We start from the raw sequence: 15,959 nt of genomic DNA on the forward strand, positions 1-15,959 counted from the left end.
GCAGGACCCAGTCTGAGTCTCCAGGCCAGGGAGAGGAAATGTCCACGCTCTCTCGAGTCTAGGTGGAGGGTTAGAGACAGTATTTCTACTGCAGATTCGCACAGCTGCAAATTCACTCACACACATGCACACGCACACACATCTACAGCACCAAACACTTACCCAGATTTACGAAGCCTCACATGAACCACAACACTTGAGACACACTCGCTCTCTCACGCACACACACACACACACACACACACACACACACACACACACACACACACACACACAAACTTGCATAAGCAGTGGCACAACATTTGTACAAACACACATCACTCACAGACACATGCGCACACACACACACACACACACACACACACACACACACGCGCGCGCTCGCTCTATACAATAATAAATCCCTGAAGAACATCCCCCTTGCAGAATCTTGGCCTCAGAGCTGTATGTCTGAGGGCTCTGATGAGCCCTCTCTTCTCTTCTGCGTGCTGATCAGCCCCGTTCCCCTGGCAACATCTCTCTCCTCCTTAGTGAACCCCCCCGGGGGGGGAGGGGGGGTCCAGCGGGTTAGCCCTCCAGGAAGTCTCTGTCCAAGTCCATGTAGACCACGTCGATGTAGCTGGCTATGGCACAGGGGGAGGAGCGCTCAGGGGTCAACAGCACCGAGACGGTCTCTTTCCAGTAGGTGAAGGGGATGCAGGAGCTCTGTGGGGAGAGGGAGAGGGGGGTTCATGTTTATGCCCACAGAATAAGAAACTCTATGGTTATAGCTGCTCTAGCAAAAATGAATCAAATACTGAAGAGCTAATCTAGTTTGTGAGATCGGACGTCAACCATCTCTGCACGTCCCCATCATCTGCGTTTACTGGACGTTTGGAGGCCCAGTCCCTGACACTGACGTTCTCTTCGATTGGGACTGGAACATTGAGACATGCTTTGTAATACTGTGATATAAGTCTGGCCCCATAAGCCCAGGCCAACACGTGACCAATGAGTCCCTTTGGCACTCACGTTCTCCAGGCAGGTGCTGTCCTTGTCCTTGTTGAGGTAGTGGTGCTGCCAGAAGCGCAGCAGGTGGTGGAAGTTGTTGAGCAGGAAGCCGGGGTACTTGTCGGTGTACTCCTTCTCGCGGAAGGCGCCCAGGTAGAACGGCAGCTTGCCACGCCGCCGCGCCAGCATCAGGATCACCAGGCTGGTGTTCAGACAGCTCACGTTCTCCTGCGGGGGGGTGGGTGACGGAAAGGAAGAGGACATTTTGAGGCCCAGACATGTTCAAAAGGAGCGCAAGGCACTCCGTGTGAAAGAGCACTTATAGTGGTGCGGGCCAGGGTGGCCCACTACTACTCTGAAGTACTGAGAAGAAACATTCTGTAGACATACTAACTACAACATTTGAATCAAGTGTACTTAGATAGGAATGTGTCCACTGCAGCAGCTATAGGAACACATTCTGGAGAGTAAGTGTGTGTGATTCTGTGATGTGATCTGATGACACTGAGACTAAAATGAGCTACGAGAGACAAAGGTGGTATTGTTACTGACAGGTGATAAAACAGATCACGGCAGAGTTCTACAGATATAAACCTCTCCTTGCCAAATGTGTAGCCAAGTTGAAAATTAGATTTACATTCATCACGTACTATATCCAACTTAGACAGAAAGGTACAGTACAGCTCCATGATTCGGTTACGGGACGCAGCGCTGCTGACAGAGAACCTGCATGGAATCACAGGTACAGGTAGCTTCGAGGCTAACGGAGGGGAGGGTATTCACCTGAGTGAGGGTTTGCACGTTGATGATGTTGACCAGTCTGAAGAGGAAGACGAGCCTGTTCTCCATACGAGCCATATAGGAGAGCAGCAAACACTCAGACAACACCTCCACCACTAGAGGGCGGTAGCAGGAGGGGAAAGAAAATTATTAATTTCCACTTTGACGTGTTTGAACAAGCTACATTATTCACATTCAGTTACACTTACAACGCAAGCAGCCTTCAGGCAGTGCCTTCCAGTTTCAAGCAAAGCCATTAGTCACACATCATCTACAAAACAAACATTACAAAGACATGACAATGCATACCATAAAATGGCGTGAATAGTTGGCATACCTTTCACATCGTCTGTCTGGCTCTCAAAGCGGTCCAGTGAGAGAACTATGCACCTCACCAGCATGTTGGAGTCCACTAAAGAGCTGTTGATCTGGGTTAAAAATGTCTGAAACTGGAAGAATGAACATAGAGCTTCGGTCATTCATCGCGGAAAAGCATATGGAGGTGATTTATCAAGATTCATCAAGGCGGAGCTGACCTTGTCCTCCGTGTTGACGTATTTGTTGAAGCGCCTGAAGGCATCCAGGTTGAACTTCATCAGCTCTCCCAGCAGGTCGAAGTAGCTCTGCAGCACGTCACGAGACTTACAGCCACTGTCAATGATGCAGTACAGGATGTGCTGCAATGACACAGAAGGGGGGTTAGACAAGGAGAGAGAAAGAAAGAAAGAAAGAAAGAAAGAGAGAGAGAGAAAGAGAGAAAGAAAGAAAGAAAGACAGAAAGAGAAAATGATGGGGTACATAGACAGTGGTGTAGAGGGCAAAATGAAGAGAGGTGTGAAAGCGTGAATAGCATCAGAGAGTGAAACGTTATCGGAGAGAGAGAGAATGAAAGAAAGAAGACAGGGGAGGAGAGGTGTGAAAGAGTGAAGAGCATCAGAGAGTGAGTGTAGTGAAATGGCCCAGATGGCAGTCTAGTGACGGCCGCCATCTTGCGGAGTGCAGGGCAGAGCGCAGGCCCAGGGTGGCTTACCTCCAGCAGCCCACGCTTCAGCAGGAACACCTGGTCAGCGTATGAGGTGGCTCCTCGCAGGAAACTCTCCACTGCTCTCGCCTGCCAGAATCTACACACACACACACACACACACACACACACACACACACACACACACACACACACACACAGAGTAAGACTAGTTCAATACATAATTGAGAAGAGTCTATATAGACATGTTCCATTATTCCCCCAGCATGCCCATGTAAAAGAAGAGCTAAATACTGTATTTAAAAAAAATTATTCATTGTATAACAAAAATATTTATATTATACTATATATAAGGAATTTATTTTACCTAAAAGAGGAATCTGCTGGCTCCTTCTTCATGACAGAAATCAAACGTGTCAATAGACCCTTCTTCCCATCACACACCAGATTCCTGCAAAAAAAAATCAGACCGGGAGTTTAAGTTTAATGAAACCAGCCAAAGGAACTAAAAACAAAAACTTCTTGGAGAGCACATATGCAAAGCAGTCTGTACCTGTCAGTGTTAACAAGCGCCTCAACCTCTGGAATATTTGCCTTCAGCGAAATAGCGCTGAGCTCATTCAACTCCTGATTGTTGAGAAGCAGGTACTTGTTTCTACAAAAGAAGGTCAAATCGACATTTACAACAGGAGCATGTCAGGGCACACACACAGATCCACATGACACAAGAAGAGACTGACACTGACACTGAGACTGAGAAGAGACGGATTCAGTTGTTCTGTTCTGACCTTCTCATTAGATATATCAGTGGTCTTAAAAGCCAGGGACACTGTAAGCTTTCACGAACACTGGTTGGGCTACGTGATTGCAGTAATTGAAATGGATTTAACAGTCTGTTTAGACACAGCTGCATGCACTACAGGATGCACACTGCACATCGTCAACTTCCTCCCTCCCTGACAGAATTAAGTAAAGGCTTAAGCATGATTAACATTATAATACTTATATTACAATAACGTTATAAAAACAATTACACAAATAGCATAGTTTGGAACTAAAAAAGTATCTGGTTTTGGACGAAAATGATTCCACTTTCTAATTGTTATCAATTTCATGCGTGTATAAAAACTCCAAACACTCACTCATGATGGTCACTGAAGCTCTGGAGCAACCTCAGAAACTGGATCTTGAAGGAGATTTCCTGGCAATTACAGAGAGGCAGAGAACAGTCAAATACAGAGGCAGAGAACACAGTCAATTACAGTGGGCAGAGAACACAGTAAAACACAGAGAGGCAGAGAACACAGTCAATAAGGCTTCAATCAGAGCACTCCTGCTATGAGTAAGGCTGGGTATCATAACCTACTCTGATGCATACGTCACGGTACGATACCACAAAAAGTCTCCCAAAAAAACTACTGAAAGTAATGAATTCCTTCAAAATGTATGAAAAAACTGTTATCAAGCTTTTACAAAAACAAATTAAGGGCACCTTTACAATTATAGCTCTTAGGAGGTAGTACACAGTACTACAGACACCAATGATGAATACATTCTGATACAGTATTGTTAAAAATAATATCACAATATTACATATACGTAGTATCACAATCCGGTTCATAGTTGTGTCTGGGCATGTAATGACAGCACAGATTAAAGCAGTGACTTACTGGGCTGCAGTCACAGTTCTGGTTCTGGGCGTGTAGTACATGGTTGGACGTGTGTTTCCTCCAGATGAGTTTGTCAAACAGGTTATTGAGCCCAGGAATCAGTTTGAACTCGGCCAGCATTCTGTGAACCTGTTCAACAGAATCACAACATTCAACAAAACCGATCAGAGGTATTATTACTTTGCTGGTATTTCAGAAAGTATTACTGACAAAAGCCCACAATGCTAAAATGTACAGTAGTTCGTTTAAAAAAAGCACTTTGAGGAAGGGTTACTCTCAATTTGAACTTTGAACAGGCATTCTGTAAAGCAGTGCAAGAGAATCACAAAAGTCACAATGTCAAGACTGCAATGCAAGATTTGTTCACCACGACCAAACCATTTGCCAAGCAAAAGAATAGATCAACTAACATTGATCTGATGAAAACACCACCAGTGGTCACTGTGCGGTCTGCCCCCCTCACCTGATTCCTCTGTCGGCCCATCAGCATGACGCACAGCACGTAAAGCACCTCCACCTTGTACATGATCTCGTGGACGATCTTCATGGACTGCGGTAACCGGTGGCCCAGGGGGCTGGCCGTCAGCGAGCTCTCGTCTGAGGACTCTGAACAGAGACGCGGAGACCAGGGTTAGTGCCATTATTACAGCAAGAGTCATAAGACAGTAAGACAGACAGAGGGAGAAAGGCTGTGCCAACAATACACATTTGGAAAAGACAGAAAGCATAAACATACATCTAAACGCAATTTATGACATTCACTGTTACTTCTAACAAGAATATGACTAAAATACATCTACGTACAACCACTGTTCATCAGCTAACATATGGGACTTGTACTTCCAAGAAACTTGTCTTTTTCCAACAGCATTTTTTATGCTAATTCATTTGATACAGCCTTACAATATAATTGTTTTTATTGGAATATAATTATAGTTTTAGTATTGGGTAAAGTTGCTTTAGGCTTGAACTTCGGACTGAGGCGGGCCCTCACCCGTGCTGCTCTGCTCGGCCTCCTCGGTGGCCATCTGCATGAGTGCGTCCAGCACCAGAGCGTTGTCCAGCCACGTGTGCCAGTCCTCCAGGTCCTGCAGGAAGGTGGCCGTGCCCGTGGCCTCCGACACCTTCCGGGTGGCCAGCTTACACAGGCGCTCGATGAAGCCCGGGATGTTCAACAAGGTCACTGGAATGGAGCACGGCCGACACGAAAAACAGGTTTTAGAATATGCAAACTGTTGCAGTAATATTCAAATATGTTGTATGTGAGTATGTACACAGTATGTATACTATGAGTATGTAGACAGTCGGCCTTGAACACCCTCACACGCCATGATGAAACTTCCCTGAGAAGTCCCCGATTATGATTACAGTTACACCCAATAAACCCAATAAATCACCACTGCAATACCGGTCTCTGGCAATCTGCCACACATGCACAATCAACATGTTTATCTGAAGAACAAGGCGAGGCTACTTTCAACCACACATCTACTTGTATCAGACTACTTTCCATATTTTAATCTTATGACCTACAGAACAAATAAACAGCCACTGTCAAAATGCTTCAGTGAGTGCCAGTAAGAAATCCAATTTGGTCTGAGGGATGCCTGCAGTGGCAGCCTACCTTGGTTGACTTCGGCGCGGGACGGGTTGGTGTTGGCCCTCTGCTGGGCGTTCCTGGCCAGGAGCGTGTGTTTGTCGTCGGCGCCGACGTCCGGCTCGGAGATGGTGACCGAGAGGATGCGGCAGAAGTTGGCCAGCTGCTGCTGGTTAAAGCTCTGCACCAGGCTGGCCAGGTTGGGGATGTCCTCCAGCTGGATCATCTCCTGGGGAGCAGGAAATAAAGCAGCAGCAGGTTAAAGTAGCAGTAAGGGGTTTTGGTGTAAAACTAGACAACTAGCTACCTACAGTATAAGGAATGCATAAACACCACCAAACAGCCTACCGGTAGTTGGTATTGATAAAAGCTTGCTAACATGCTAACTGATGGCTTTTCGCAATATAGTTGGCAACGTTGTAAGTTGTGAATATTTTCGCAGGGTGTTCCATGGTGTCACGCCATATCACTTGTCAGTTTCGGTCTTCAGTAATTATCCATTTAAATCCGTAATAATAATAAAAGGAGCTGAAAGGCCATTAATCTCTTTATAGTTGCCAAAGCATTTAACGACAACACTTAATTTATCCCACCACACCCTTGCCTCTCTCAGGGGTTTGTACTGTAATTGTTTACCAGGAGATGTTCAGGATATGAATATATAGACATACAGGGATACACTAGAAACAGAGGAAAAAAGATGCACTGAATGCATGCATGGGAACATTGGGAAGTGCTTTAAATCTTTCAGTCAGAATTAGGTCATTACTGTAGGCATGACAGAAACAGAACGCAGCACCCTAGGACATGCCCTCACCTTTCGGACGCCAAGGATGTCCTCGATCAATGTGGCCGTCTGCAAGAAGGTCCTCTTGTTGGACGTGAGCGTGAAGAGGAACATGATGAAGTCGTCCCGTGACGCAAGGCTTTTGGTGATCCCATCTGTCTGTAGCGGAGAAGAAGAAAAAAAGGCATTCTGGGATGAGCACCAAAACCAGCGAGTCCGCTCAAGCCAAAGCAGATGTTTAATCGGGAAATCTCCTGCTAAATTCCAAGGAGCTCTAAAGGAATTTCTGATCTTTAATCTTGTCCTTAGTAACTAAAGCTTAATGTCACAGTTATGCAAAGGACCGTTTCTTTATGGTTCTGGAGTTTGAATGCATACTTACACAAATGCAGCAATTGTAGAGAACACTCAGGCAATCTTTGACGAGGTCATCACTCACTGCAATGCAAAAAGAAAATGCATTAGTGTGTTATATAGAAATTAACATTTATAAACAAAAATCTCAATAATTCAGAATTTTTCTGTCTTGTCAACAATATGTCTGTTAAATAAGGAATACACTGGGGTGTATGAGCAGAACGCATTTAAAGATAGTTTTAAAAAACCCTTTCACCAAGCAATTTGAAACTGCTGATACAGGGAGAAGAGAGAAGAGAACAGTACTTACTCTTCGGGGCATCCTCCTGCGTGGTTAGTGTAGGCCTCATAAGAATCTCCACTAGCAACTATCCAAAAAGACAACCAAAGATGCTCTTTATAACAGACATATTCATGCAGTTAGCCTGAAAAGCTCAACTCTCAGATCATCTGTCACTTATTTAGTAGTTTTAAACATAATCCGCATAAGCCGTATCTATGGCATAATGTCCCCCAACCACAGACAGCTGCTATGAAAATGTCTGACCCCCCCCAACACTTTAATTTAATAATTTAAAGAGTAAGGCCAGCGGGCAGTGACTTTACAAGATTATATGATTTGGTGCTCGCTCAGAAATAAACCCATGAGTCCAGAGAGTCTTGGACTAAACTGGACCAGACTAAAGGTTTGCAAATCCGAAGCAAGTGGTGACAGGAGGAGTACGAGTCTCGTGACAAACAGAAGAAATATTACCAACGGCAAAATAACAACTTGTGCTCTTGTGACATATTACCAGTTCTTAATATCAGGAAGTGCAACTAAAATCTAATTCCTGTTTACTTCAATAACTGTAAAAACACAGAAACCGATCGACAAAGATACCGTCAATGTATGGGTGCAGGTGAAAAGAAAATGTACGAAAAAATACAAATAAATACATGTTACAAACATGCACTTACATACTGCACAAATAAAACTTAGACAAAATAGGAGTAGGTGGTAGTAATAACACCATCAGAGAGGATTACAAGAACTGTCTCAAAAGACGAATAAGAGACATCCAATCCAAGACTTCACATCACGTATGAAAAGCAGATATACGTCTCTGGCAGTAGACATTATGCAGTGAAGAACCTATGCTGACTCCAGTTTCACACTAGACAAATGCATTATACTGAAAATACTCACATCAACTCCACCAAAAAGGTCAAATGTGTAGGTATTGGGAAAAGTGGACTCTTGAGAGGTCTTCCTGTCCTCGGTCACAAAAGACATGGCCTCCATGGACAGTAGTGATGACATTTCCTGTCATTCCAATGACATGTTAAAACACACTGGCACACCTTACATAAGCAGTAATAAGGTACGTTCCCCAAATAAGTGGCTATTACATAAATCTCTGAAATAAACATTTATGTCTTGGGTCATGGGAAGTTGCAAGGATATATACAGTCCGCTCCACATTTATTGGCACCCCTAGTGAAGATGAGTAAAAAAAAAAAACCACACACTTAACACACTGAAAAAGACACTTCATTTAAAGGCTAGATTAAAAAAACAAACAAAAAAAAAACAGTGAGACATTAAGTTTATAACCCTCTTTACCAGAGGTGCCAAAAATTGTGGAGGGGACTGTATGTTGATCTACAGATTATTAGTGTGGAGAGGCATTTGAAAGGCTGGTACCTTGACCACATTGTGGATCTGGGACATGTCACTGTTGGGGCGGCTGCTCTCGTACAGTCTCCGCAGAAGGACAGGGATGCCGTGCCATCGCGCCTGCTTGTCCCTCTCCAGAAGCAGCGTCTCTGGGATCTGGGAAAAGCAACCATGACCGCAGATTACAATGATTTTGGATTCAAAGTAAATATGGAAATGCATGGAAACATTAATAGAAATAGAATAGAATAGAAAAGCCTTTATTGTCATTGTATTTATACAACGAAATTTTGAGTGCTTCTCCTGTTGGTGTGACGAGGGACAACATATAACACAACAACAACATATAACATAACAATACTACAACTATCCAAAAACAGTAGGAACAGCCCCCCAAAAAATATATATATACATTAAGAGTAGAACAAAGTGCGGTGGCATAGACCAAAGTACTTCAATAAATACATCAATTAATACAGCTTTGTTTATGCACATGTGTAAGGTGACCGAGATGGTATGTGACTTGTAGTCAATAAAGTGCTTAGTGTTTAGTGCATGTCGGTATTTAGAGTTCTGATGGCTGTCGGGAAAAAACTGTTGATTAAGAATCTAATATTACTGGTCAGAATGAATACTGATAACTGACGACAGAACCTCTGTTGTGTTCAGATCATTGGAATGTTACTCTGAGCCTCATTGAGAGCAACATATTGAATGGGAACTACATCTGGCTTAAAACCAATTACAACGTCTCAGAGGGTGCAAATATTATTCGTATTACTTCTAAGCAGAGATGATGTGGAATAACAATAACAAAATAATACATGATAAAGTAACCACAACAGTTTATCCTAATTCAATAACAGGTTAGAAGTTGTGGCTCTGGTATCTGGAGTCAGCTGTCACTGTCAATCTAAGCAATAGTACACTACAGCAATAACTAAGATCATCAGTGTCAAAATACATGTCTACGGCAAGCGCTCAGTAACAGGCAACGTTTACTTCATTGCGAGGTACACTATCCATCCAGCTTTTGTAGTTTTAAAAGATTTCTAGCCGCAAACATTTATTGACAGCAACATCACGTCACTGAGCCATCTAACAGGGTAACCAGCGAGGGAATTATTGAGAGATTTCGTTGACTAGTAAATGTCCACTGAGAGGCTTTGAGTGATTAGCTAAATTGCAATAAAGATTTGTCTAGTTTTACAGTAAGTAGGCTAACAGTATTTCGCTAACCCGAGTTAATTAACTGGCCGCCAAGCCTAGCATTAGTATTGTTCCCTGCAGACAGCAAGATGATACAAGCATCGAGAAAAGCATGAATAGTCAAACTGAGTCAGTTGACGAACAGAACTGAGTGTGCTTGATGTCTGGCAAATTGAAAATATTAGGTTAACGCTAACCATCCCACACCAACAACCTAGCGGGCCTGTAAACTTCACTGGCTAGCCATCTACGGCCGACAAAACAATATTTTTTTTTACAAAGGTTAGCGCTAGATTGCTATGTTAGCTTCTGCAAACGTTAGCTCACTATGTCCCATTGGCTTAATCCTCCAAGTTACATAACTCATTTTAGTTAATATATCACATAAGCCTGAGATCCTTTAGACAGAATGCATGTTTGTTCGTTAACGTCACATATTGTTCTCTGTCTAGCCTATACTTTCTATGATCATCAGACGTTTTGTTATGGCATTAGCTTACAGTTAGCAACCTATACAACGGCATTTAGATGGCTAGCCAGCTAGGATATGTAAGGTTACAGCCCCTGGCTCATAAACTAGCTAGCTAACACTTTAGCTAGCTAGCCTGCTAGCTAACTACATTAACAGTTAGCGGGTGGCCTTCACATCTGGAAATTATACCATCAAGACAGCGAAATACAAGGCGTCTTTACCTGTGTCCCTCGTTTCATTCCATGGCCTGTGATCTGACCATGTTTTATCCGCGTAAGGATATTCTTACTTCGGTTTTTTCGACTTCCAAATGTTCGAGGGGACTCCAACCCCACTGGCGTCGCCATTACCTCTCTTCCCTGAACTCCTCGATAAAACAGGAAGCTGGGGTAGTCGCTGGGACATCTATTTATCATGGTAAAATAGCGTCATCTAACGGTCATGTTTAGGGCAAATAAGGGTAAATCAGGGTTAAAATGTAGGCCTGTAGTCAAAGCCTAAGAAAGAAAAAGAAAGAAAGAAAGAAAGAGAGATTCAAACAAAGAATGAAAATTCAAAATACACACAGGATTACCATTTTTACAACCAGCCTGCACATGCAGCCCATTGAACTGTAAACGAAGAAAACAATTTTTTTTATTGATGTCTTTTGAAGTTTACATTGTTATCAACTGCCAATTTAGGGTAATCTTAAAATGACATCTACCAATACCCATATTAAATTGACAGATTGCATAGACTGAACACTCAGCGGGGGATGAGGCGTGCAGGTAAGATTGTGGCCGATCCCTCCCACCCGGGTCACAAACTCTTCGAGGTACTTCTCTCCGGCAGAAGGCTGCGGCCCATCAGGACTAAAACCTCACGCCACAAGACCAGCTTCTTCCCGGCTGCAGTTGGGCTTATCAACAAGGCCCGGGACCCCCACCTAACTTGGACTCTTATCCCCCCACGCCTAAAGTCTGTGTTACATTAACACACATGACATTACATTACATTGCACATTGCACACTCACTTTGCACTCCTGTTTTGCATTTTACTTTTAACTTTACTTTTTTATATGTCTTTTATATATTTTTATTTTATATATTGTTTTTTTCTTATGTGTAGTAATTATTGAGTTTTTATGTTTTATGTTTATTGTATGCACCTTCACACCAAAGCAAATTCCAGGTAGGTGTAAACCTACTTGGCAATAAATACAATTCTGATACTGATACTGATTCTGATGAGGATGAAACCTTGCTATATTGTAGTACACTCGTAAAACAAAAACAGTCCAAATGCATAGTGTAATTCCTGGACAGTCTTGCATGTCTCAAGATAACAGCTCCTGTCTGACACAATAAGATCAAGTGTAATTTAGAATTGATCTGTCTCAGTTTCCTTGCAGCAGATGGTTACAATGCCAGGAGAGAAAGCAGTGGGATCAAGCTTAAGCCAGTTGAGGTCAACACACAGTGTCCATGTGCGCATGGGAGTGTGTACATTGGGAGCATTAAATCTGGATGACCATGATGCCCTAACATGCGTCTTGGCTGTCGTGTAATTTTGCAGGGGATTGTGTTGTGAGTGTAGATCTACACAAATCCCTAACCCCTGAAGTCTTATATAATTGGTATTGGAAATTGCGACACTGCTCCCATGAATCCAGACCTCAAAAAACGTACTGGGTCCTAATCCCACCACACACTCTGTCTTATTATTCACATATATGTATTCTTCCATGTTGAATTATTTCCTGGTTTTTGTATTCTGAAAAAAGTAATGCATACACTAAAACTCCAGTTCAATCTTTGCAAATGGCAGGGAGTGGTAGGACAAGCAGAGAAGTTGCAGTGCCTTAGTGAATGTGGAACTGTTTATTGATCTTTCGAGTCAGCGATTTAAGTTAAAGAAACACAGCCACAGCAGACTGCACTTCCAATTTCTATCCAGCGCCAGGCTTGACACAACCAATCAACGTCTTTGCCACAATGTTTTCAAAAAGCATCGTGTAAGAGAGAAGGAGAAGAGAGAGAGAGCCGGGATGAATCATGGTTTTAAAACCCGTGTCTTCCCCGCTCTCTTCGGGAACATCAGGAGCCTTCCTCAAAGCATGTGTGGTGTGTGGGAGTGTGCCGCTATTCTGTTTGGTTCGTGCCAGGATTAGTGTTGGCACCTTCAAATGGATAGGATTGTGTGCCACTCTTCCTCCCTCTCCCTCTCTCTCTCTCCCAGTATATGGCACTGGTACAGAGCTATATTAAAAACATTTTTTTTTTTCCATGCTTCACAGTTGTCGTGACTTCTCTGCTGGCACAATCCACTGATATCCCTGTGTAAATAAAGAACACGTATTACACTGATTTTTAAAGTCCCTATTACGTAACACAAATTCACTCTTAAGCCCTCCCAGTCACAACAATAGAAAACACGTAATAAAACCATGGCATTAAAAGTTGGCTTTGTTCAGAACTGCTTGCAACATGTTTTGGAAGTGTTTTTGATGTGGTTGTTTTTTTTCAACTCAGGAGGATGGCATGTACCTGTTTCGTGTTGATTATCCAATTACAGGCATGTCTCTGATGACTAAACATTGCTGGTGCCATCGTTCCCTGTTTAATTGCTATGGGAACGAATGGGGCCTTCCACTGGCTTCCAGCACCACTTTAAGTGAGCAAGGCCAATGCAGTGTGACAGCAATCTGAGCCGTCAGCCTCACCATGACCAAAAGACACCGACAGCAGTAAACCCACACAGGAACAGGAGAGAACGGCCAGAGGATGAGGCAGGTATGGGGGAAAGGGGAAAGTATTTAAGATCATAATTTGCATACATGAACTGTGCATTTAGCAAATACAAAATTCACACCAGAAGTACCATCCGTCCACACTTTGCAGTGCATTAGTTATGAACTGATAATGAACAATTTATAAATGTAACAGTGAATTAGCTATAACTGGTTAATATGCAAATCTCTTGACATAAAATGGTCAGCAAAAGATAAGAGAAAGAAGAAATTTGTGGACTAGATATTTCATGCTGGACGCTGAATGCCATTGAGAGAACAGAGCATCCTGTGTCAGTCAGTGCAGAGGAGAGGAGAGGAGAGGAGAGGAGAGGCTGTGCTGAGCTCTGAATGGGGATGCAGAGGGAGGGAGGGAGAGCCGGAGAGAGGGAGGAAGGAGGGGGAGGAGTTGATTGGGGAGAGATTACAGGAGCTGGGTGGTGTCAGCCAGGCTCAGCACTCATTCAGAGGATGGACACACACACGTCGCAAGCACGCTGGTCCTGAGGCTGCTGACGGGAGGCATGCAAAGAAATTACATTTCTATAAAGACTTGAGGAAGAGGAAGAGGAAGAGGAAGAGATAAGGTGCCTGAGCCAGAGAGGGATTTTAAACGCAGGGAGACGAAGCTGCTGGTTTTTGCTTACGTGGCAATTTTTCTTGTGTAATGATTCTTCAGTGTCAAGTCCTGTAGAAAAAAAAACAAATGCAAAGGCAGAGGGAATGGAACTAACAGAGCATGCTGTGAGTGTGAATCCTTTTTGGGGTGAGAATTTGTTGGAGCTGTCATTGCATTGTGATGTCTCTGTGAATATTTTCTCACTTATTTTTGAAACTGGGTGTTTTGTAAGAGCTGTGTCAAGAACACTTTTTCTTTGTTTTGTGTTTGTTTCTTCTTTTAGTCCTCTGAACAGTCAGTGCTCGCACGATGGAGATTTAGTATCTGATATCATCTGTAAGCTACATTTTCATCATATTAATTTAAGTGAGTCAATATGATGGCAAAGGATTTTTTATGATTTCAGTTGGTCTACTGCTATTGAATAATCAAATAAGTAATGATCAAACTGGTTTGAGAATTGTATTGTAATAAGAGAGAAGTCTCTTTGCTGAATTAGAACTACTGAGAAAAGAAGACAGCAGGAGCTGTGTGTGTTTTAAAGATCCCTATGCTATGTGCAGTCTGTAAATCCCAGTTCATCATCATGGGCTCGATGCTGTGCATAGTCGTTATATCCCTTTTGGTTCAGGTGTCTGAGAGTATCTGTCCTGCTGGGTGCCTGTGTCCCTCTTACATTGTGAGCTGCGGAAATCTGGCCCTGGAAAAATTGCCTCTTCCTATTCCTGCCACCACCTGGACCCTGGAACTCAGCCACAACCGGCTGACGTGGCTCGGGGTGGGCACCTTCTACGGCCTCCCCAGGCTGGCCCGGCTGCGTCTGGCTCACAACCTGATCTCGCAGCTCAGCCCCGGGGCCTTCCAGAACGCCAGTGCCCTGCGCCACCTGGACCTCTCGTCCAACAAGCTGCAGGTGGTGGGCCGGCACCACTTCCTGGAGCTGACGGGCCTCGAGGAGCTGCTCCTGTTCAACAACCGGATCGCGCGGGTGGAGAGCAACGCCCTGATGGGCCTGGGACGGCTCAAGCACCTCTACCTCAGCTTCAACCACATCTCCGACTTCCCCTTCTTCTCCATCCGCAAGCACACCCACCCCCATCTGCTCACCGTCGATCTGTCCTCCAACCATATGTCCAGGCTGCCAGTGGAGGACATAGCTCTGTGGCCCGCCTCGCATCAGAGAGGCTTGTTTCTGTTCAACAACTCGCTGCTCTGCGACTGCGCCACATACACCATGCTCCGGCACTGGGAGCAGAAGGGGTACGAGTCGGTGACGGACTTCAAGGACGAGTACAGGTGCCTGCTGTACGGAGACCCGCGAGCGCCTGTGCGCTTCTTCCGGAACGCCCGCTTCTTCGAGAACTGCACCGTGGGGAGGACGCTCTCTCTGGTCGCGCTGAAGGCTAACCTGGTGGTGTACGAGGGCGAGCTCGTGAAGATGGACTGCACCAGCTCAGGCACGGGAGAGAACGTCTCCTTCTCCTGGACCTCCCCGCACCAGGAGGGCATCACTCAGCTGCTCCAGAACGGCAGCCTGCGCCTGAACCAAGATGGAAGCCTTGAGATCCCCTACGCCAAGCTGGATGACTCCGGTGTCTACCAGTGCACGTCCCTGGACAGGATCCAGATGCTGAACGAATCGCGGGAGGTGAATGTAACCGTGGTGACCCGACAGCCCTCCGAGGAGCCCTTCAACACGGGCTACACGACCCTGCTGGGCTGCGTGGTGACCTTAGTGGTGATTCTCATGTATCTGTACCTGACCCCGTGCCGCTGCAGCTGCTGCAGGCCTCCGGCAGCGTCCCCCGGCGGGTCTAACTCACGCGAGGAGCGCTGCACGCTGGCCTCCATCTTCAGGGCCCCGTCCTCCATGGCCACCAGCGAGCCGATGATCTCACGGAAAGCGCCTTCGGCAGTGGACCGGCACGTGGTGTTCCTGGAGCCGCTGATGGAGGAGCAGAATGGACATCTGAAGGCCACCTTCACTCAGGAGCAGCTGGCCCAGTTCCAATGGGAGACCGAACGCCTGACCCCGGCGGCCACTTAGTGCTCTGCGGCTGTGTAG

The 15,959-nt window shown here is 44.8% G+C and overlaps 2 protein-coding genes across 2 annotated transcripts; one reads left to right on the plus strand and one right to left on the minus strand.

Annotated features, from left to right (window-relative positions):
- Nucleotides 1–330: 330 nt before the first annotated feature.
- Nucleotides 331–10,894, minus strand: LOC105890651 (short transient receptor potential channel 4-associated protein). The gene is made up of 19 exons (XM_012816713.3): nt 10,726–10,894; nt 8,851–8,979; nt 8,353–8,469; nt 7,474–7,531; nt 7,189–7,244; nt 6,837–6,965; nt 6,047–6,248; nt 5,417–5,605; nt 4,886–5,028; nt 4,423–4,551; nt 3,895–3,953; nt 3,306–3,407; nt 3,120–3,203; nt 2,801–2,891; nt 2,307–2,447; nt 2,108–2,219; nt 1,774–1,886; nt 1,012–1,218; nt 331–705 (listed from the first exon to the last, which is right to left on the minus strand). The coding sequence occupies exons 1-19, from the start codon at nt 10,849–10,851 to the stop codon at nt 568–570; spliced, it is 2,325 nt and encodes a 774-aa protein (XP_012672167.1). The 5' UTR covers nt 10,852–10,894; the 3' UTR covers nt 331–567.
- A 3,586-nt stretch (nt 10,895–14,480) lies between these two features.
- LOC105890617 (amphoterin-induced protein 3) lies at nt 14,481–15,941 on the plus strand. Its single transcript, XM_012816663.2, has one exon. It carries the CDS (start codon nt 14,481–14,483, stop codon nt 15,939–15,941), a length of 1,461 nt encoding a protein of 486 aa, XP_012672117.2.
- Nucleotides 15,942–15,959: the final 18 nt, after the last annotated feature.

Source organism: Clupea harengus, chromosome 4 (assembly GCF_900700415.2).
Source record: "Clupea harengus chromosome 4, Ch_v2.0.2, whole genome shotgun sequence".
In the NCBI taxonomy this organism is placed as follows: Eukaryota; Metazoa; Chordata; class Actinopteri; order Clupeiformes; family Clupeidae; genus Clupea; species Clupea harengus.